The sequence below is a fragment of the Myripristis murdjan genome, chromosome 9 (genome assembly GCF_902150065.1).
Source record: "Myripristis murdjan chromosome 9, fMyrMur1.1, whole genome shotgun sequence".
Lineage (NCBI taxonomy): Eukaryota > Metazoa > Chordata > Actinopteri > Holocentriformes > Holocentridae > Myripristis > Myripristis murdjan.
Genome location: NC_043988.1, coordinates 10,570,953 through 10,592,438, shown reverse-complemented (window position 1 = coordinate 10,592,438; position 21,486 = coordinate 10,570,953). Strand labels below are relative to the sequence as shown.

Sequence of the window (21,486 nt, the reverse complement as noted above, 5' to 3'; positions counted from 1 at the left end):
CGCGCAAGTTCCTTCTGGTCAGTTCTTGTATTTTTTGGACAAAAAGCATCAAACAGCTGCAACAAACAAGCCAATTAACGACAAGGCTTGAGTGAATACTTCGACACACACGCACATTCGCTAGGATTTTTTTTCTTTTTTTTCTTTTTTTTTTTTTTACAGCAGTCGCGTATTGTAACTTGGTGGATGGAGCTTGCGTTACCCTTTTTTACCCGAAAAGATGCCTTTTCAATTTGTAGGCACTAATGATGCAGCAAGAACGTTTCTCCGTTTGAAATAAGATAGTTATCTACACGAAATCTTTTTTGGGGGGCTCTTTGTTTTTCCAAAGGCGAAAGGAAACATGTTGCATATCCTCGCACTTCAGTCACTCATGGCACTTTTAGGAGGTAAGCACATTTTTCTTGCCTGTTAATGTCTCTTCAGCCAGGATCTTATGTTTTTCTCCTAACGGAGCGCTACAGAAGTTGAATTAGATAACCTACACATTTGTGCATATTTGTCTACACACCCCTGTATTTTTCAGATATGGTCATGCCAGGTAGGGTTTTTCTTAATATGTAAAGGTCAACAGGATGAGATACTGTACCAGGCAAGTTAAGGGGATACAGGACAGCAACATCACCTGAGATGTGTCTGTCTCTGGGTGTCACCCTTTTTCTTTTCACTTTATTTTTCAGGAGACATTTATTTTCTCTGTTTTGATAATAAAGTACAATATGATATCCTAAATTAGGCTTCACATGTTACATGTCTGCTCAATGGCATTACACCTGTGTAGTTCACCCAGAACAGCTCTGACCTGAGGTAACGTTTTTGTCATGAATATTTGAATATGATTAGGATTCTCTTGTGCAGTTGAAGCTATGGGCACCTTTATTACTTTTTGGCTTGTCTCATGTCTGACATCAAAGCTTATATCCCAGGGCAGGGAAATGTTTTGTGTAAAAAAGTTACCGAGACCTGCAACAGTGAGTGATGCTCTTCACGGCTGAAATCCCAACATGACAGCAACACAACACCACTGCATGTTATGGAGAGGGGAAAAAATGCATCTGTTTATTGCAGCAGTTTCCCCCAACTCCCTCAGTTCTTGCTATAACAGTGATTATGTAAATGTCAGTCTCTGTGCACATGACACATTGGCATCAATCTTTCTGGAGCCACAGGGATAAAGGTGGCATTTATTTAGGCTGACGTGCAGCCAGGTGATTGTAGAGATCTGAGAGCAGCTTTTGAATCCATCCCCTTTGATCGAATTGGGCTGATCTTATAGTTGTTCTCCAGAAGAATAAGCAGTATCAATATTTTCACCTAATCTCACCTCGCTTTAGCAGGTAATACTTCTTCCTGAACAGAGCAGAACTCCTTTTGGTTCATGTACAGAAGTTTTTTTTGAATCAGTGCAGCTTTATGGCTTCAGATGCTCAGTTTGATCTCAACTGCAATAAAATAAATTGCATTAAAAAAGCTCAATCTTATTCGGTGGCAGACCCAGACATATCTGATTTTATTAATCCCATGTGGCGTATAGAAGCCTATGCGCACAGTATAGCGTCATGGTTCAAATAAGAAAAGCATTTGTATCAATTTCCATCATAGTGAAAGGCTTTGTTGAATCTAAACTGCATTTCCCGGCGATCCCTCCAGAGGTAAATGTTTTGTAATTACAGCATAATGTGAGTGATGACCCTAGCGCCATGATGCTTCTTATCACAGAGATTGACTCTTAATTGACAGTGTCACTATTAGGAGTGGCCACTCACAGGTTTTGAAGTGCTTGGTAATGATCTTTGTAGCCCAAGCTCTTCTCAGTATCTATAGACTGTATGATCCCTATAGAGTGTTGTGACATAAAGCTGCAGGACACCGTTTATCAGTCAAAGTCATTATGTGAATAGTGATGAAAATTGATACTAGGCTGCAGGAAATGAGGCAGTTGAATTTATGCTACAAAAATCCCTGTGCAGCATGATAAAGCTATGATAGTTAAGAAGATCTTTGCTTTGGTCCTACTGGAGCAATATCCAGTGTCTTGAAAAGCAAAATATATGAGGGCTGAATGTTACCAAATCTAAAATATTCATAGATGCCTAAATGGCCCTTAAAACCAACAAAAGCAATAAATTTAGAGTCTCTCTTCTGTTGTTTTTTTTCCTCATGCTGATTTTTGCAGAAATGACCTCATTTTCTCATATTTAAAAACATACCATCCTTCCCTCTATTAATTGAAGCCGCTAGGTGTGTTCCAGTGGGATGTCTGGCTGGGATTCCTGGGAGGAATATCCGATCTTCCCTCCCTCCTTCTTATCCTTGAGCTTAACAAGATCCAAAAGGGGATCAGGCAAGGATAGCCCTCAGTCTACATCTTTAAGCGCTTAGTACACAGATCATGCTGTCTTTTGTCTCTGCCATGTGTCTGTCCTCATGCGCTTCTATCCCTGTCAAAGAATTGGGCTGGTCTCGGAAGAATTTTCTGAACACCAACATTTTAGTAACCCCACAGATATTCACGGGCTGTTTCTCAGTTGAGAGTTATTATCTGTAATTGTCTTCGGAAAGATCCACTCCTGTGGTCCAGTGCCCTAATGCTGTGGCACAGGTCCAGTTCCTCCTCTTCACCCCTGGCAGTCCTGATAAGAGTTGCAACTCGTGTCCTTGAGCAAGCAAAAAGGGCTAGTGGTGAGAAAGAGAGTTGAAATTTAAACAGACAGTTGAATGTTTCTTTAGTGTCCTAGAAAGGGAAGTGTGGCTAAAGTTGATGGATTAAAAGACAGTTGTGCAATTGCTTTTGGTCATCTGTGAGTCCTGACTCCACAGAGTTAACTGTGCCCACAACTGATAATCTCAATCGCACAAAAGCATAGTAATGTCCATTTGAGAGAAAATATTGATAGGCTGATCGTGTTTGCCTTCATGCTTTGCCATATAAATTGCGCTTTTGGAATTTGCTTGTTGGCAACCCTTCATAGTTTTCAGTGCCTTACAATATTTCAAACAAAGCCCAAAAGGTCAAGTTGGGCATTACTAATCCTATATTCTGATTCAGACCACTGCTTTGCCATTATTTTATAGCCAGTGTTCTCGTCAGGAGCTGATATGGCGATTAGAGCTAGATGATTTTTCCTGTTTTAAGTGAGCTTGCATTGGATCAAGATCTGTAGTATCAGTTGCCTGTGTGTTGGTGTTTATTCAGTTATGATGTTTATTTAAGGATCAGAGAACATGAAAAGAACAGAAGAAATCCCTGGCTTGGTGGTATTTTTATCAAGGCTATCTTACAGCTGTGCTTTGAGCATGCACTGGTGCACTTCACAGGACACTGATAAAAAGAGGCTGATTTTTCCATTCTATCAAATCCAATTTGGTGTGGTTTGGGTATTTCCCATAGAAGCTCCCAGTAGAAGGGGAGAGGAAAAGAGAAGCCCAGCAACAGCATGGCATAAGCTGGGTTTTAAAACCCTTCTGGTATCTAGTAACAAACAATGCCAAATGTTTTAAGTTGTAGGATTGTGTCAAAGTTTGCACTTTTGTCTGAGTAATGACCATGTTATGAAAGCAATGAGTTGGTGGACCCTCATCTAAATTCCTTGTACTGCTCTTTCATGCTCATTATACTCAGTGTGTAGGAGGCATACAGCAGTACACTGTAGTTCTCTAATCACTGAGTCAAAAGAAGGTATTAGCCCCTATGTCATATATCATCAGTCTAATGTCCTATAATATTTCCACAAAGCACATCTGCCCTGTGTGTTAATTGTCTCTTTATAAGAGCCTTGATCTTACATTCAATTTAATCAAATTTCATGATTAAGGAAGTTGATGGGATGGGATCTGCAGTAGTAGTGTCACTAAAAGCTTTAATGGGGGGAGTTGTGTGTGTCTGTGTGCATGTGTGTGCTTGTGTGTGGGGGCGGGGGGTGGAGGTAAGGGGGTTCACTGTAATAACGGACAAATATGCTGATACAGTGTTTGTGTGCTCTCTAGTAAGTGGATAGTTGTGTCTGAGGACCTCCTCCTCATCAATCTGTCTGTGGGTTCATAGCAAGAGAGCACACATCCCGTCACGTAGCATCGACTAGGTGTGGCACTGCAGAAGGACAAAACAGCAAACACAGGAGGCCAACTCGAGTAGGGCTGCCTGCCGTAAAATCTCCCAAGTGCAATTTAGTGATGCAATCTGTTCGTCAGTTTCAACCTATTATCAAATTAAAAACGCATACACAAGTTCATGCCTGGTGAATTTATGTGTTAAAAGAACATCTTATTAAGTGTTCCCCAACAAGGATGAATTAGAGGGGTTAGATGCAGTTTACATTGTTTTTAGAAAAAGCTGTTGCTGCTAGTGATGGTGTGAACACAAAAATACAAAATAATGCCTGCTCCATGGTATTTGGCTGAAGGAGATTGCGGCAGACTGTAAAATTCACACATAAACACATAATCACACATAAACTTTCTTGATGTAGAGACTGTGCAAGGCTTAAGTGGGGAGATGTTTCTCTTTTTTGTATTTTGAGTGAACTGTTCCTTTAAAGTCAGATTACCTGGTCTGTGGATCCCATTTTGTGTACAAGGGTGGGGACTGTTACTGCCAGAAGGGGAGGAAAAAAGGAAACTTGTGCTTTTAAGTTGAAGTGCCTTAAATTCTTTGCAGTGTCGACTTAAGCAACACTTTATTTTGTCATCAAGTTGAAACTTATGCGTGTTCACACAGTTTTCCCCGTACACACTGCTCAGACTTTTTATCATCTGATGCAATATTTCTGCAAATAATAATAATCCCTGTAAACACTTCTCATATGCTTATTCTGTCTCTAGTATTCTAACCGGCTCCAGTACATGATGCTGCACACTCTTGTGCTCAAGTGTATTTTTTTCTAAGGCGTAAATATTCCTGCTCCACATTACAAAAAAAAAAAAAAAAAAAAAAAAAAAAAAATAGTGTGTAATGTCAACATCCAATAAAGATGAGAAAATGAAATTTGTTGCACTTACTGTAAAATAAAGGCTGTTGAATCATGTGGTATTCAAGAACCACTGAATAAGAAGTGGTGGGAGTATCATGTTTTCATTACTGCAATACATTAATAAAGTGTTATTAGCATGGGAACCTTCTCTGGAAACAAAAACTGCTAAGCCAGCATCCCTCAATATTGGATATTTATCTAATCTATCGCGCATTAAGGCTTTGAAGTTAACCAGTATGAATAGACTCAACAACTTCATTTCCCTGCATAACCCCGTGTCTCCATCACAAGCACAGATGTGAATAGGGCTCTGTAATAAAGTTTGGTTTAATAAAACTTTACTTAACCAAGATAGTGAAACTGACCTTAGTATCTCTATTATTCGGAAGCCTTGGCCAAACACACAGCAAACACACATTTATGGAATAAACACAGTCAAAACATTCAAAATGTTAAAATTACAAAATATCTAAACATTTTAGTGTTGCTTGTGCCTTGTTTAATTTTTAATCACTTTGTTTTTCTGGCTCGTTAAAGTGTCGATTTTTGTTTGCTGCTGTCTAGGCCTGGGATCACTTGGTGCCTGTCAGTTTAGATGCATCTGCAACTACCCATCCGTTATGCATTTTTGATTTGAATAATCACATACAGGTGGCTGGACAAAAGGCTGTCAGTACTTCTGAGTGAGCGAGCGCTTGGCTCTGTGTGGAGCTGTCAGTGTGTATCAGAGGCATCGGAGCTCATTGCATTAGAGGCAATGATCTGACAGGTATATATTGTCAAGGCCCATTGACTTCTTTGTAGTGTGGCTGATTGATTGCCGAGATTATGTTAAAATGGGAGTCCTGTGCCTCTTTGTGATTCAGAGTGGTGTACTCACGATAGAATGCTGAACAGCAACCTTAAAACTACCTTTTAATTTTAGCCTTTAAATATATTATTTCTGTCCTTTGGGCAGTTCGGTCAGAATAATCACCATCATCTGCCATGGCCAGGAACATAATAGAAAAGTTTGATATGCCCTCTCATCTGTGATGTCATGGTCCATCTACATTGAGAATACTTCGTTGAATAAGGAAAAGATGCCTCAGACAGCACTTTTTTTTTCTAGTTTGGAAGTAAGACTAGTACCTTAATGTAGAACTCACTTGGATGTAAAATGAGATCAAGCTACTTTCTGAGTCAACATAATCAGTCTCCCTTCAGTTGTCAGCGGAGCAGTCCAGGCTGTGCATCGGCATGGCATCTCAGATTAAAGTTTCAGCTCTTCGGTGGCTAACTTTGACAGAGATTTGTTTATGTTCACAAATACTGATAGTGCAGCTCTGCACCGGAAGAATAACATATGAATTAGATAGAGGAACTTTTCCCTGATGCTTGTTTTCTTTAACAGCAGCGGTGACTTACAGTGATGTTATTAATATTCATGGCAGTTCATCTTCATTTGGCCAGTCAAGAGTTTCACTGTAAATACAGGAAGGGACATGATATTCAAAGCAAGGCACTGGGTGGTAAAATATAGTTAATGCATACTGTAGGTATTTAGGGAATGGGAGCAGTCATGTAAAGCAGACAACTTCAAATGGACATGTCTAAATGTCTTATAGAAAAGACCGGATTGCACTACATGTTACAGATACATATACTTCAATAAATATTGTACACGTTTTCACTTTTGATACACTTCTTCAAGAGCCAAACCCAGCCAGGGGAAATGAAAATGAGACACATCACAGGAGCGGGATATAATGAATAAAACAAAGTAAAACCTGTATTGCTGTGATTTTTTTTTTTTTTTTTTTTTTTTTTTTTTGCTTTAATCATAAATATTCACACCTTTGCTGCTTAATCTCTTATAATCCTCTTCATATGCTAATAACCGTCAATGACATTATACAACAAGAGAACTTATGTTTGGGCTCTTTGTCGACTTGTTTACACGCACTGTTGTTATTGCTACATACACAGATTGCAGCAGGCCGTATTTATGTCTGCAAGGGCACATGGACATAGATACAGCTAGATAGTTATATACATAGCAGCATACACACAAACAAACACAGAAACATCTTTTTATGATTGTGAGATGAAAGACAGCCTATCATTAGACATAGATATTATGTTGTGCATGTGTGTGTCATGATGGGGATGGTGAGACAGCACACACTCACTCATTTTATTATAAAGCACCTTGTTGTACAAGCAGGGCTGTTGCATATATGTTTTAAGGCATAGTTGTTAATGTGACTTTGGAAGCCAGATAGCTTAATAGTACTGCTCTCTTCAGTCTCCAAGGTGAAGGCAGCTGATGAACTTGAAGGCCAGAGATCTTAAATCACATTCAAGTAAAGCGGTAAATAAGGTGACATGGTGTAGGTAGGGACAGAAAACATGGTACCTTGTTGTACCTCTTGTCACTTTGTTTCCTCAGAGTGCATGTCATCACTAATGTGTCGTGATACTGCACAACGTCTGTGGTTGTGATGGGATGCAGTGTTTTTCCCTGCTTTGATTTTCAAGGCTGAGATTCAATTGTTCATTACGACTCAGTTTAATGTAAATGGCCTGAAGTACCCTGTGACCAGTGACTAGGTGGTACTTGGCGTAATTGGAATGCCAGTGTATGTGTGCGTCCCCAATCAGTCCTGACACAATCACAGGCTTCTAATCAGCGTGAAAGTAATGGCCACCTCAGACCATAATCAGTGTACAACTTAGGCTTGCAGGAATGGCTCTAACTTAATGAACTCCCTTGAGTGAACTCACTGAGTCAGCGTGACTGCATTCAAATGTAGTAAAAGAACACAAAAGTCCTCTGAAGCCCATTAGCTTTCTAGATCTCAAAGCATTGCTCTGCCCTAGTGTTCATGTTGTTTCTGTCGCTCACATGTGTAGTGGTGACATGTTTTGGTGCTGTCATCTCACCCCTGCTGTCCAACAGCCTCCCAGTGCTCAGTGCTGGACTGCATGGAGCATTCATGCTGCTCTGTTTTTTCTCACACGAGGGGACAGTGAGCTGATGATCAGAGCGCGCACCGTCCAGTTGTAGGGACAGGATGGCAATAGTGAGTTGGCCCTCTAGCAGCGTCCAAGTCACTGTGGAGCTCGGTGATGTTACCCAGGCCAGGGAGACAGTGCTGGCAGTTAGCACATCCGACCACGGCTCTCTCTAAACCACTATCTGCTCCTGCAGACTCTCCTCTTAACCCCAGGGCCCTCTATTTCACACAAATTGGACGGGGCCTCCACAGCAGGCTGAGAAGGAATGACCCCTGTGATAACGAAGGATTAGCCTAAAAAAATATTACCATTTAATTCAAATGGGGAATAAAACTGTGTGAAGATGTTAATGCATCACTGCAGGCTTTCTTTTCCACCTGCCTCAGTTGTCTGGTCATGATAAATTAGAAACTAGAGGAGTTCTATTGCGGTGTGGAATGCTTTTGACATAATAAAGGAGGCGCTTCGAATAGTGAATACTGACAGGTGAATTTTGTCTGCCTAGAAACCGTATGCCCCCTTGTGTCCCTCACTAAGCACAAGAGGTCGAGAACCAAGACAGTATAAACATTTGATAGATTTTCCAGGTTTGGGTCTGAATTAATTATTGGAACGGTGATAATATACCGTACACTTGCTTTCTATTAGTGTCATATTTCTTCCTCCGCTCCATCTCATTTTGTATTTACAGTAAACCTAGCAAAAGCTCCAATTTGCTGAAATGATATTTCTATTGAAAGAACAGAGGGCAGCTGCCCTTTCACATTTTGCTCCAACTTCCTCCACGCCTGGCAGAGATCCCACATACAGTGATCAAGGTTTTCATATGATTTGCTCAGAGGGTATGCTAAATATTCCCTTGTCTATGTGTAAGGTTAAGAGGAGGCAAACATGCACTTGGCAATTGGTTTCTTGCCCAGCTGTGGTGTTTTTGATTTCCATCACTTGTCTTGTTGTTTCATGGTGTTTTTGTGCATTTTCAGAGAACCTTGTGGGTTCCTGTGCGAAGGGCCTGTAATTAGATGTTCTGGGAATATGGCAGCCGTTGAAATTCAGAGTGAAATAATCTACTCCAGGCTTAATTGCACATGCTATGTGTAGGATGGTTAATTCGGCCCTTGAGAGCAAAGAAACCACAAGCTTTTTATCAGTCGATACTTTCCAAAATGAGCATATTTATGGGATTTCCTTGTCGTGATTAATTTTTTACAGTCTCTTTGGAACTTACACAAGTGTAGATTGTTTTGACTGAGTTTATGTGAATCTGATCAAATGAAAGTGTTATTTTGTATTCTTGAAGTAGATATGCCTATTTAAACTGTACCCATGTGAGAGCACAACAAAAAAAACGTGAGAGGAAATAAGGAATGCAGAGAGACTGCACCTATAAAAATGACAAACACTAAACACGTCTCACAATGTCATGAACAGGGAGGCATTGTTTTAGTGGGAGTATAAATAATCTATTCTTGTCAGAGCTGGTAACCAGTGTGGTTTACACGAATAGATATGCAGGACTCTGACCTGCATGTCAAGAAGGCAACTTTAGGCTGAGGGAGTAATTTGTCTGGAAATAAAGTCTGGGTTGACCAGGAGAAAGAGGCGGGCGGCTTAGTGAGACAGCAGCCCCCTGTGAATGAAGACGGATGAGAGGTGAAGAAGCACTCTCTGTTGTGATATTGCACAGTAAACATGAAAACACCTCTGAGACAAACGCTGGAAAAGTAAGAACATGGTGCAGATCCTCTCTCACACACACAAGCATATAAAGTGTATAAAAAACTTGAAAACACAGCCTATAGGAGAGTTTTATCAATTATTTGATAACAGATCTACAGTTGCACACAGTTTCAGAGACAGAAATTGGGCAGTGAACTTGTAATTTATTTTTGGCTAGCTCTTCAACTTGAAGAGCTAGTTGAAGAGGAGCCTTTCAGAGGAAATGGAAGGATGCTGTAACCAGTGGGTAGTGGTGATGGAGCATCAGGAAGTCAGGTTTGAGGTAGAGACTGATATTAAAGGGAACGGCATGAATGATCCAGTGCAGCCTGCTCCTTACCATCTTTCGTTAGAGACACCTCTACATAACATGCTCTTCTGACTCCCCTCTACCTCTCATCAAGCCTGATACAAAGGGCTCCCACACAAGAGGCACAACTGTTCCTGGCCCCAAATGAAAGTGGTAGAAATGAGGGGGGTAAAGGACTCATCGTTTGAAAAATTGCCAGAGAAGGGAGCTGTCATTTTGAAGTCTTTCATAAAACCAAATCATGTTCTTGAATGTACGGTTTATGTCAGCATTACAGCTGACTATATCATATCTACACCAAGTTTTATTTCCAGCAATAAAATATTATTCTATCCTTTGTGAACGGAGTCACTGCCCTCTTTCACATTTATACAGTTACATTTTACCCCTGGAAGCAGTATAACCAGTTGTCTTCTGGTAACTATTGTGCAGCCGCACTGGAGCAGTATAATGTTGATAAGCAATAAGCGATAGCACACTGTCCCACTTGAGTATTCTCTGTTTTCCAGAGTAATGAGAGAGCTTGTAGAAGATGTGCAGTGACTCTGTAGTGGTATCCCAGAAGGCCAGAGGTCCTCATTATCAGCAGTAATACTGAGACACCTCACAAAAGTTTCTGTTTCACAGATTGGACTTTTAGTTAACAAACATTTATCAGAGACAGAGCTGCTCTGGAGGCAGAAATAATCTCACTGGCGGAGTCAATCCTCGGTAGGCGGAGCCAAAAGGCCACATCTTTTCAGAGTTAACTAATTGGCAAATTTGAATGGCAAAGAGGGAACTCTGGTCAGAATACAAATTAAAAAGAACCAAATGGTAATGACTTCTGTTTTTCATTTATTCATAACCATAGTATTCATTATCTTGGAAGGTCAGCAGCCTAGCTAATAAGCTTAAATAGATCGATAGATAGATAGGTAGATAGATAGATAGATAGATAGATAGACAGACAGACAGATATAGATAGATAGACAGATAGTCTCTGTAGCAGGCAGCACCAAGCAAGGTAGTGGTTAGCTGAAACAGACACTCATTTTTGACCTGATTTTTTAGTCTGGAAAATAACAATGTCATATAAAAATGTTGGGAGGACCTGTTTTCTTATTGGAAAAAAACAATATTTATTTCGGTGACAGTGGGGCATAAGACTCAGTCATGATCCATACTCAGATGCGCCTTATTCCTTTGAAGTGAATACACTTAAAAAAAAAAAAAAAAAAGGCTGGGGGATAAAAGGGGGCAGCATTGAGACCTACATGACACAATACAGGAAATGAGTTGGGCCATGTTTCTCCTGAACTGTCTCTGATTTAACATTACCTTGGTTTTTGGCTCTACCAGAGAGTTTCTATACAGGGAGGAGATAGGAGACTCCTGAGTTTTAGCAGTGGCAAAAGCATAATGGCTGTCTAGACCATGTGCACTGTTTTAAGCCAATCATCTCAGTCCTTGACATCATGAAGCCATTTCTCAAATTTCTCAGCCATGGCAAGTCTCCCATTGTGGTGAATGCAGACTCAGTTGCTCTCTCTCAGAAAAGAGCAGCTTTTTTCTTAACAGGCTCATCATGGTTCTTTCTGAAATTATTATATCATGAGGAACATGTTGGACATGACCGGCAACAAGGTCAGTTTATCATGTCACAAACCATTTTCTCAGAAAAGCTGTTTGTCCAGCATACCGAGGCAGCTCCTCAGTGGACTTACATTCAAGCCAAAGAGCTTGTGGTCTTCAAGCTCGCACCCCACGGCACTACGTGTTTTCCACTGATGATTGTTGCCGCCCCCCCACATCTCCCGGGGAAGAGTCTCTGGCTCAACCAGTGAGGTTGAGCACGAACAATGAGATTATCTCTGCCTCCACAGCAGCTTTACCTCCAAGAAATTTTTTGTACAACTAATTCTCCTAAGAATTCTTGTTTCCCCACTTTTCTGCACATTGGAAAGGCCATGTCTAAATACATGGCTTAGTAGAAACCATAATAAGTGTCTGTTCCTCCAGATTAGTTTGCTTGACCATCCATCTTGGCAGTTGGACAGGGAGGCTTTGAAAACAAAATGTGCCCTGCATTGGTAGTTGCACAAATATTTCTTTTTCGCTAACAGATTTTGTCAGCGGTGCGACAGCACTCTGCTTGTCCTTTTGATCTAGTCTGAAATAGAAACATTCCTCTCCCCTTGTTGTTGCTTTAATAGCTTTCTTTCCCTGGACCAAAATAGAGCTACTTGTTCATGGAGTTAGTTCCCACACTGACAGGTTTTAGGTTAAACCACAGATTTAAAGCCAGTCCATCTGGAGCCACAACAAAAGCTCTTTTAAAAGGGAATGGGGCACTATGGGGTGAATGGACACTTCTTCTACAGGGGAAAAGAGAGCATCACTTACTATTATGGGGCTGAAATGCTAAGAATTTCATAATAACTGTCATATACAGATTATATTCAAAATAAAGAAAACAGTACATGAAGTCCTATTGCAGCTTTGAGTTTCATGCCAGTGGTGCTGTGTTGGATGCATTTCCTGGCAGGGAATGGATTCTCCTTACGGAGGTTAGACAAATTATAGTAACTGTTAACATAACCATTCTGAGCAATCACATTCACTCTCTGACACATTTCTCTCTGATGGCTGTCATATCTTAGAAGATGACAATGCCTCATTCAGCAAGGTATGAATGGTTAGCCAAATTTACATTTTAGGCATGTAGGCTGTGCAAAATTTAATTAAGTGTTAAACGGATTCTTGTTTCAAGAAAGTGAGGTGAGCCAGCAGAAAATAAAAGGGTTTGTCATCAAACTCTATGGCACATTTAAAGCACTGCACAGGGCTTTGCTCTTTGAATATTATCAGAACATGCAAATGATGATGAAACCCATATGAAACACAGTGAAAAGTACACCCTCCCTTTGACAGACTTTCTATTCTAACCTTTTTTTTTTTTTTAAGGCAATTATTGAACATCGACTTGTGTCAAACTTACTTCATTTTAGGTGCTTAAAAACAACTGCGACGCTCTTTATAAAACAACAACAACAACAAAAAAATGTTTGGCCAGTGCTGGAAGAAATACATTTTTCCACTTTGGACAGAGGACTCATTTGGGTTCTTCTTCACATATATACATTTGTATTCACTGAAATTATCAGTTTCATCAATATAAAGTATTTCTCAAGCATCTCAATGCCTCAGCACACACACACACACACACACACACACACACACACACACACACACATTAACCACATCTACCGTTGCTTACACTGTCTGGTTGCCAGAGGCGATCTTACAGCATATCTATCATGTTACCGTATGGCTTCTTGTCACTGACTTCTCTGCATACTGAAAAATGCCCATGTGCATTTGATCATCATGTCATACTGACGTCTCTTGAGCTATGTCCAGTCAGTGTGTGAAATGGCCATCAATAAAGCGGTTAGTGACCCTACACAAAAATTTGCATAAAGGCCTTTTTCCAAGATGGGACAGAAGTGATGTGGGACATCTGTTAAACACCTTTTAAAATTTGTATGGCCTTATTTGACTCTCAAGAGTGACTTACAATAAGTGCTGGAGTGGAAGGTCAGAGCCGCAGAGACCTGGCATTAAATGGAACAAGTATTCCTCTCTCCCCAGAATAATCATGTGTGACAGAAAAGTGCCAGGTAAAGGAATGAGAGCTAGAGAATTTTTTGTCATCTGCGAAGGCTCTCTCAGTCAAATGGTACAGTCCCAGCTGAGCTATTCTAAAATGAAATGAAAATGAAAAATGAGTAATTTAGCCTCCATGAAGATAAAGTCTGTTTTTTTTTTTTCTTAAAAAAAAAAAAATCTGCTAATGAGATGTGATATTCCCACTTGTTTCTAAAGTTCATCAACTTGTTTCGAGAATTATTTTGAATCAAGCCGGGCTGTACCTGACACAAACTTTGGGCAGATTATCGGCAGAGTTGCTTCAATTATATCTTCAGCAATTCTCCATTAATGAATCCAATTAATTGCACATGTACCAGTTCTAAAGGTATATAAAAACATATTTTTCCATTCCCTATTGTGACATTTTTCCAGTGCATTTTTAAAATAATGTGTCTTGTTTTATTGTCATATTGAAATGATTGCTGGCATGAAAGTAAAGCATATTCCCCATTTTTATCCCCATTATTATTGAAATTATTCATTAATCCTTTGCCTACAAAATTGTCACACTGCAGATTTTTTAAACATATATTTTAAATATTATACAGTAAACATGAAGTAATAATTTTCATAAAAATCTCCACTTTAATAAGTCCTATCTCATATTTGGCCTTAAAATATTGTTCTTTTAACAAGTGAAAAAATCTCCAAACCTGCCAGTGGAATTAGATAATCCAACTTGTGTCCAGTGCGCTATCGCTTGTTTCAGGAATTCAAGAAAGCATAAATTTGTTGGAAAAAAGGTAAAATAATTCAGATCATCCTACATGTATGAAGAAAAAAAAATTGATTTGTCTTGGAAACAAGTGAGATTATCTCATCTCACTGTCAGATTTCTTCCCTTGTTTTAAAATGACAAGATTTTAATGCTGATTATGAGATTAAATGGTCTGCCTGCAGCAGGGATATATAGCACATTGTAACCTCTCATTTCCCTCCTCCATGAGAAAGTTAGAGGGCTCACATTATCACCAGCAGTCTTTATTTTAATAGTAACTAGCACTGACCTTGTAATGGTGGAGCAAAAAATTATGGGAAGAAAAAAACATTAATAACAATTCCAGCATTAGTGGTTCAATGTCCAGTGAGTCCTACTCTAATTCCAGTCTAAGCAATAACCTTCATATTGCTGTAAGGTGCTATGTACAGCCAAGCAATGACATTTCTAAAGATACTTTGTAATCATCTTCTATTCATTAGCGATGAAACCACCATACAGTGAATTTGAACCTGAACTTGGAAAATAACCTACACTAGTTTGAAAAGCACAGTGCAACTAAGGCTCATAGCAGTGTGGCTGCGTTTATAGAAATTCAGCCTTGTCAGGAGAGCTCAGAGTGGAATTTATCATCCTATATGTGGATGACCTTGGGGGGAGGTTTACCAATACATGTGGGGAGGGAGCGGGGCTGACTAAGGGAGCATGAAAGAATACAGAGACACTGCTACACGACCTTTTCATTTACTAGCTCCGGTTTTCAGATCTTGCTGTGAAGAAAGGGATTTGTGGAAAATCCGCCCCCCCACCCCCACCCCTTGCAGAATACAGACACCGATTTAATTAAGTTACCAGTTTTACCATCATTCCCAGGTTCCTCAGATACGTCTCAAAGCTTTCGATTTTGGCATTCCCAAACCCTGGATAAATACAAATGATCAGATCTTCCTGAGCTGACCATTGTTAAACTTTATGGCCTGAGGGTAGATTAGACATTTTACATGGGTCTGTAAAGAATCCTGTGTTGAACTCTGGAAGAGCAGGAAATGTTACCTTTCACAGTCATCAGAGGGACAGACTAGCTTATGTTATTCTCCAGCTGCAAAGTCACCATTTATAATGAATGTTTGGCTTTTTCCTGGAGGATGACACCTCTGTGCTTGTGTTGAATATTATCTAATTTTGGTTCTTGTACTTCATTTGATTTTTAGTTGATAGGTTTTTAACAAAGTTGAAGGGGATTTCTGCTGACTGTCCTCGTATACTTAATAATAGTTATCTTCTGTGGTAAGAGCAAATGGCAGAGTGCTCTGTGATTAATTGAAACCAGGAGATCGATAATACCCCTTTACAGCATATTGGCCTTTTTTTTATCTTATGTATGTTATTTGTTCAGGTTCAAGGTTTGTACATTTGTTCAAACTCTTCTTCAAATATGAGAAAAATAATTAACATTAGAATTGCTAAATTTATGTTCGAATGTGTAACAATATGTGTGAATGATAATAAATGCGCGCTGAAAATCTTGGCTTGAGTTCTGCTTTCTGCTCTCAGCCATGCTCTGCTCTTTTTTCTCCATTCGCACACAGCCGCTACAAGCTAATTGACCACAATGATAGCACTGACCCACACGAGTGCCCGGCATCACGGTGCCAAAAAATCTCTGAAAAGTCAGAAGAGCCACATGTGGAGAAATTAGTCGCTCCAGAAAATCTGGCCTGTTGAAAGAGAAACGCAGTCAAAGAAGAAAGTGCTATGTAAAATATGTCATTAGGAACAAGCGTACCACTCTAACACCAGTAATTTGAAATAACATCTATAAACTAAGTAGCCAACAGAGTTCACACAGATATATAATGAGGCACTGGCTTCAAAACAGCCACATCTGATTTTTGTTGTTGTTGTTGTTGTTGTTGTTGTTGTTGTTGTTGTTGTTGTTGTTGTTGTTTTTACCATACTCAGTGGCCACTTTATCAGGTCCACCTGCACAATCTAATACAATATAATCCACCTCTTCTGCCATAAAGTTTCCTTTTCTGATGCCTGTAATGATCAGTTTTTCTTTTTGTCACAGTAATAGAGGTGTTCATTCAGTTCTGTGTTTGGCACTGAACTCATAGTTTGTGCTGCTGTTGTACTGCACTGCATCTTATTGAGAAGTGTTTCTAATATTCTGTCCCCCTCATTTTTATAAATAGGGAGGACAAAAAAAATTAAAAATACGTTTCAATATAATGTAGTCTAGTACAGGACCTTTGAAAACTACAACCTCAATAATAAACACAATTAAATTTTACACAGTCTTCACAACATCAACAAAAACTGAACAATATAAATTTTAAAAGGTAGAATTTATGGCGGAGCTGTTGCATTGAACTGCATTAGATTGTGATATGCAATATGATATCCAGTCCTCCTCTTTGCAGGGTTTAGGGTGAAAGACTCACAGACTTTTGAAGTTTTGGGATGCTATGGTGTTGTGTAACTGGAACGGTCTGCAGGTCCCAACCACTCTGCGTTGTGTTCTAGTGGCTAATCAGACACTGGACGCTTGCATCATTTGTCGAACCCAGGTTTATTTCTGTTTGAATGAGTCGAAGAACAGAGCAGAAACTGTTATGGGCTTTCAACACGCCTCTCTCAGTCGAATCCAGCACAAACTGACTTTAAATATATAAATAATAAAATACAGTAAAATAGGAAAGGAACAAATGCCACTAATTTATGTCTCTAATTTTGTGACATTTACTTACATTGGTAACATTTTAACTTATAAATCATGAAATAATTTCCCAGTTTGGGATCAACAAAACTCTATCTATCTATGTGAAATAAAACATTTACTTAAATTGTTAATTTCTATGTGGAATAAAATAAAATGTCTCGTGTTTGTAAACAGTTGCCATACTCATCAGAAATTTGTTACACATTTACCATCCGAAATGAAACATTCTTAGCGGCGCCAACGGTTGCCATGGAATCTATCCTTAAACACAATCGCTAAAATAATCAACCGAAAGTGAAAAATACATTTACTGAACGTGATACTGGGAGTACAGTATAAACATACCTGTTTGAATGAGTCGAAAAACAGAGCAGAAACTATCATGGGCTTTCAACACGCCTAACATGAGAAAACGGACATGTATAAGCGTATATCCCATCAGATGAAATGGCAAAAAGCAGCCACATAACAGTTACAAAGAAACAGTTTTAAGCTAGTTCTTTAAATTCTCAAAACTCGTTTTGACTGGCAAAATGCACAGCAAACTACACTTAAATCAACATTAAAACCCAAAATTCAAACTTTATGATTGCACTGCCCTGAATACATACCTCTCTCAGTCGAATCCAGCACAAACTGACGAGAGACGGGGAATGAAGCAGTTTGTCTGCTAACGGTCAGTAGAGGGCGCTAAATCACAACTTAATACAGTACTCCCAATATCAAGAACAGAACAAATGAGGGATTTGGTAAAATTAATACATATTACAAAAAAAAAAAAAAAAAAAAAAAACATTACATAAGAAACAAAAATTACAAAAATTAGTAGTTACTTTTCTATCTGTTACAGTTGCATCAGCTGCCACCATTTTGCTACTTTTTTTTGTTTACCTGTTGCTTCCTTGTCACTGTTCGGCACACCTAACTCTCAGCAGAGATAGCGATGATGCAAGTTGGCTCACAAAAACGAAGCGATTAATTATCAACAATTTGTCAGCAACCATTGTCGAATAATCGTTGCACCCCCACCAAATAGAAAACATTTTTATTTAATTTTACAATAGGAATATACTTTTAAAATAAGGGTTAGCCAACTCAGTAATCGCTTTGTCACCATCTGTCAATTCCAGATTTACAAAAAAGTTTAATGTTACCAAAGCCACCTGATGTACCTTATTTTGAATTGTATTGCCCTTCTTGCTCCCCCCTGTGGACGTCACATGTACAACAGGAGTTGCCTCCGAATATTATGGCCATGCTGCACTTTAATGATGCATTTGAGCATTTGATGGAATGTTTTTATTTATTTATTTTTTAAATAAATATTTGAATATTTTCAAATCAGTGTTTTTGAAATTAAAAATTTGAATTTGATTTTTTGGTCCAACTGACAACCCTAGTACAAACCTTTAACCCCTTTCCATTCTGGCCCTTGCTTAGACCCATTTTAGTAAGAGGACAGGGGATCTTTGGGGGAAAATAAAAGGTCAGTAGTAAATGCCACATAGAAGTGGTATACATCATCTGACAGCGGCGAACCTGAAGATTTATTTGAGATGCAGTGCAGCAGTATATGTCAAGTTATTATAGTCATAAATGTGTAATAAACATTGTGTCTTGCTTAGGTACCTTTTTATTTATTAAGAGTGTATAAGGAGTAGAACATTATGATAGGAGCATGTTGTAGCCATTCATTCATTCATTCATTCATTCATTCATTCATCTTCTAAACCGCTTATCCTCACTAGGGTCGCGCGCGCATCACAGGGCAGACAGACAAACACTGACATTCACGCACACAGTCATACCTAGGGGCAATTTAGCTTCTCCAATTCACCTAACCTGCATGTCTTTGGACGGTGGGAGGAAGGTGGGAGTGCCCGGAGGAAACCCACGCAGACACGGGAGAACATGCAAACTTCACACAGAAAGGGGCCCAGGACCTTCTCACTGTGAGGCGACAGTGCTAACCACTGTGCTGCCCGGTAGCCATTCACATGTTCAAATATGTTCAGTTGTTGCAGCAATTTTTATGTCGATACCATTTGGTGAAAAATGTAATCATGTTTGGGAACATAATTAAAATGGTCAAAATCCCTTCGAAACACCACATTAGGACACCAAGACCTTGAGGAACTCCACAGAAAAATTCATGCTTTGAATTGGTATCAAAAACGTTTGACATTTGGAGATTTCTGTAACAATTGCATTTCTCAGTGTTTGGATGGTGACTATTCTGCTTTTGAAATTGCTCAGAAACCCCCCTTTCTTGTTAGTATACCTGAAAACCATACATCCTCTAAATGCCCTCAGTCTCAAGTGTGTGGTAGTAAACTTTCATGAGGCTGTGGCAATCCTAAAGGTCACAATAGGTCAGTTTATACAGTGACGTCAAGTTTCAAAAAATGATCTCATGTGGTCTAACATCATCACACATTATTAAAATTGGAGTCATTGAATCCAAAAGAGGATCAGCTTCAAGAAAGTCTAGGCCCAAGTATGCAGAAATACTCCACTTTACAGTAGGCCAAAATAACACACTTGTACTGCATGCAAAAACCTGCAAGGTTTATGGCCCAAACTGCATGGGATTTACGTAAGGTGAGCATGTCTGCAAAGAGGAGACCGGATAAGAGCGAATACCGTGTACCAAGGCTTAGTCATAATCGAAGAATCCTGGTTTCGAATCCAACCTCAGGCCCTTTGCTGCATGTCGTCCCTTCTCTCTCCCCTGTATTTCCTGTCTCTCTATATTGTAACTATGAAATAAAGCAGAAATGCTTTGAAAAAAAAAATCCTTAATTCAAATTTTCTGCTTTGATACTTCATTTCATCCATAGAGGTCAGTGGACTGGAGCATGGATGATATTTACTGTAGAGCCCGACCGATTTATCGGTAGGCCGATTTAATCGGCCGATTATAGCCATTAGGGAATAATCGGTAATCGGCCAAAAGTTGGCCGATTGACGCCGATGTTAACACTTATTTTTCCACTAGTAAAATGCAGGGAATATGGTGTTTTCTTAGAAGTAATGTCCTAGCGTTACGTATCCAGTAGAGGGCCTCCGACTCCTTTCAGGTCACGCTCAACAGTGAAACAGCAGAGTGAAGTAGTGAGAAGAGGGAAGAGCCGACAGCGTATTTACTGAGCCCAGCGGTTTGCTTCAATGGTAAGTTTATTACTAGTTTGTGACTTAAACAATAACTCAATAAGTTTCCCATTCCCCATGGCGAGCCTCGTTGTGTTTGTCACACTTGACTGATATGTTAGCAAGCTAAAGTTAGGATGACCTAGCTTAAATATTACCTTGCTGAGCACTTTCCATGCTAGCAGACTAGATAAGACCGGAGCACATTAGGATAACGCGTCGTCGCCGTGCAAAAACCATTATGGGCTGCATTCATTTACAGCAGCGCACCAACTGTGTTTTTTAACTTATGGCGCTGAGGTAGAAAAAAGCGTTTCTGGTCCAAGTTATAACTTCATGGAGGAAAGAAAATGTGAACGCACGTTTAGAGGACATCAGAGAGGGGCATTTCAAATCATGTTTTACCAGAGACTTTTATGACGCTGTTTCTCCACCTACCTATTACCTACAGATAATAATTTATTAATAATTTGTAATTTATTACACTCACTGACCACTTCATTAGACACTGTGCAATGTAATGCACACCAATAACAGCCCTGCCATGAATTCTATTTTAATAAATGTATTACTTTGTAAATGTTGACACTGTCAGAGAGATTTCTTTATGTTTTCTGAGATGATAGTGGGTGTTGCTGTTGGTGTGGAGAGCAGTATGTTGAAGTGAAGAGTATTTTGACCCTCTGGTGCATGTAAGTGGGGTTGACAAAATATCAGACACCTCAATATGATGCTCCTCACACCAACACCCACTGCCACCTCAATAATAACCATAAAGAAGAATTATCAGCTTTCTTACAGTCAACAACATCTTAAAAGTAATAGGTTTAGTCTAGTGAAGTGGCCAGGAGTGTACACGCCATATTCATGTGAACACAAGTAAGACAAATGCTTAATGTCTGAGTTTCAAAATGGCTCACATAACTAGACAGATTTGTAACGTTATTTTTTAACTAACGTGTATTATGTCTTACTGTTTTTTTACAGATGGCAAAAGAAGGTGGATGCAGTATGGTGTGGGACTACTTCACCAAGGATGTCACTGGTGAAGCAGTCTGTAATATTTGTGCAGCTTCTGTAAGCCAGGGATCAAGCAAGCAAAAAGCAAAAAACACAACCAACCTATGGCAGCACCTTAAAGCTAAACATGATGACATGATGATACTGCCTTTTTGCACATCATATTTTTGATTTGTTTTAT

General features: G+C 39.4%; 1 protein-coding gene across 2 annotated transcripts in view; it reads left to right on the top strand.

Annotated features, from left to right (window-relative positions):
- The first annotated feature begins 177 nt into the window (after positions 1–177).
- Positions 178–21,486, top strand: part of si:dkeyp-14d3.1 (transmembrane protein 132C) — a 130,816-nt gene continuing 109,507 nt past the window's right edge. The window contains exon 1 of one of the 2 annotated variants that reach the window (XM_030061068.1): positions 178–389. In XM_030061068.1, the coding sequence (XP_029916928.1) occupies positions 344–389 (46 nt within the window). In that variant the 5' untranslated portion in view covers positions 178–343. The remainder of the gene's footprint in view (positions 390–21,486) is intronic. The other variant, XM_030061067.1, reaches the window with a different exon arrangement.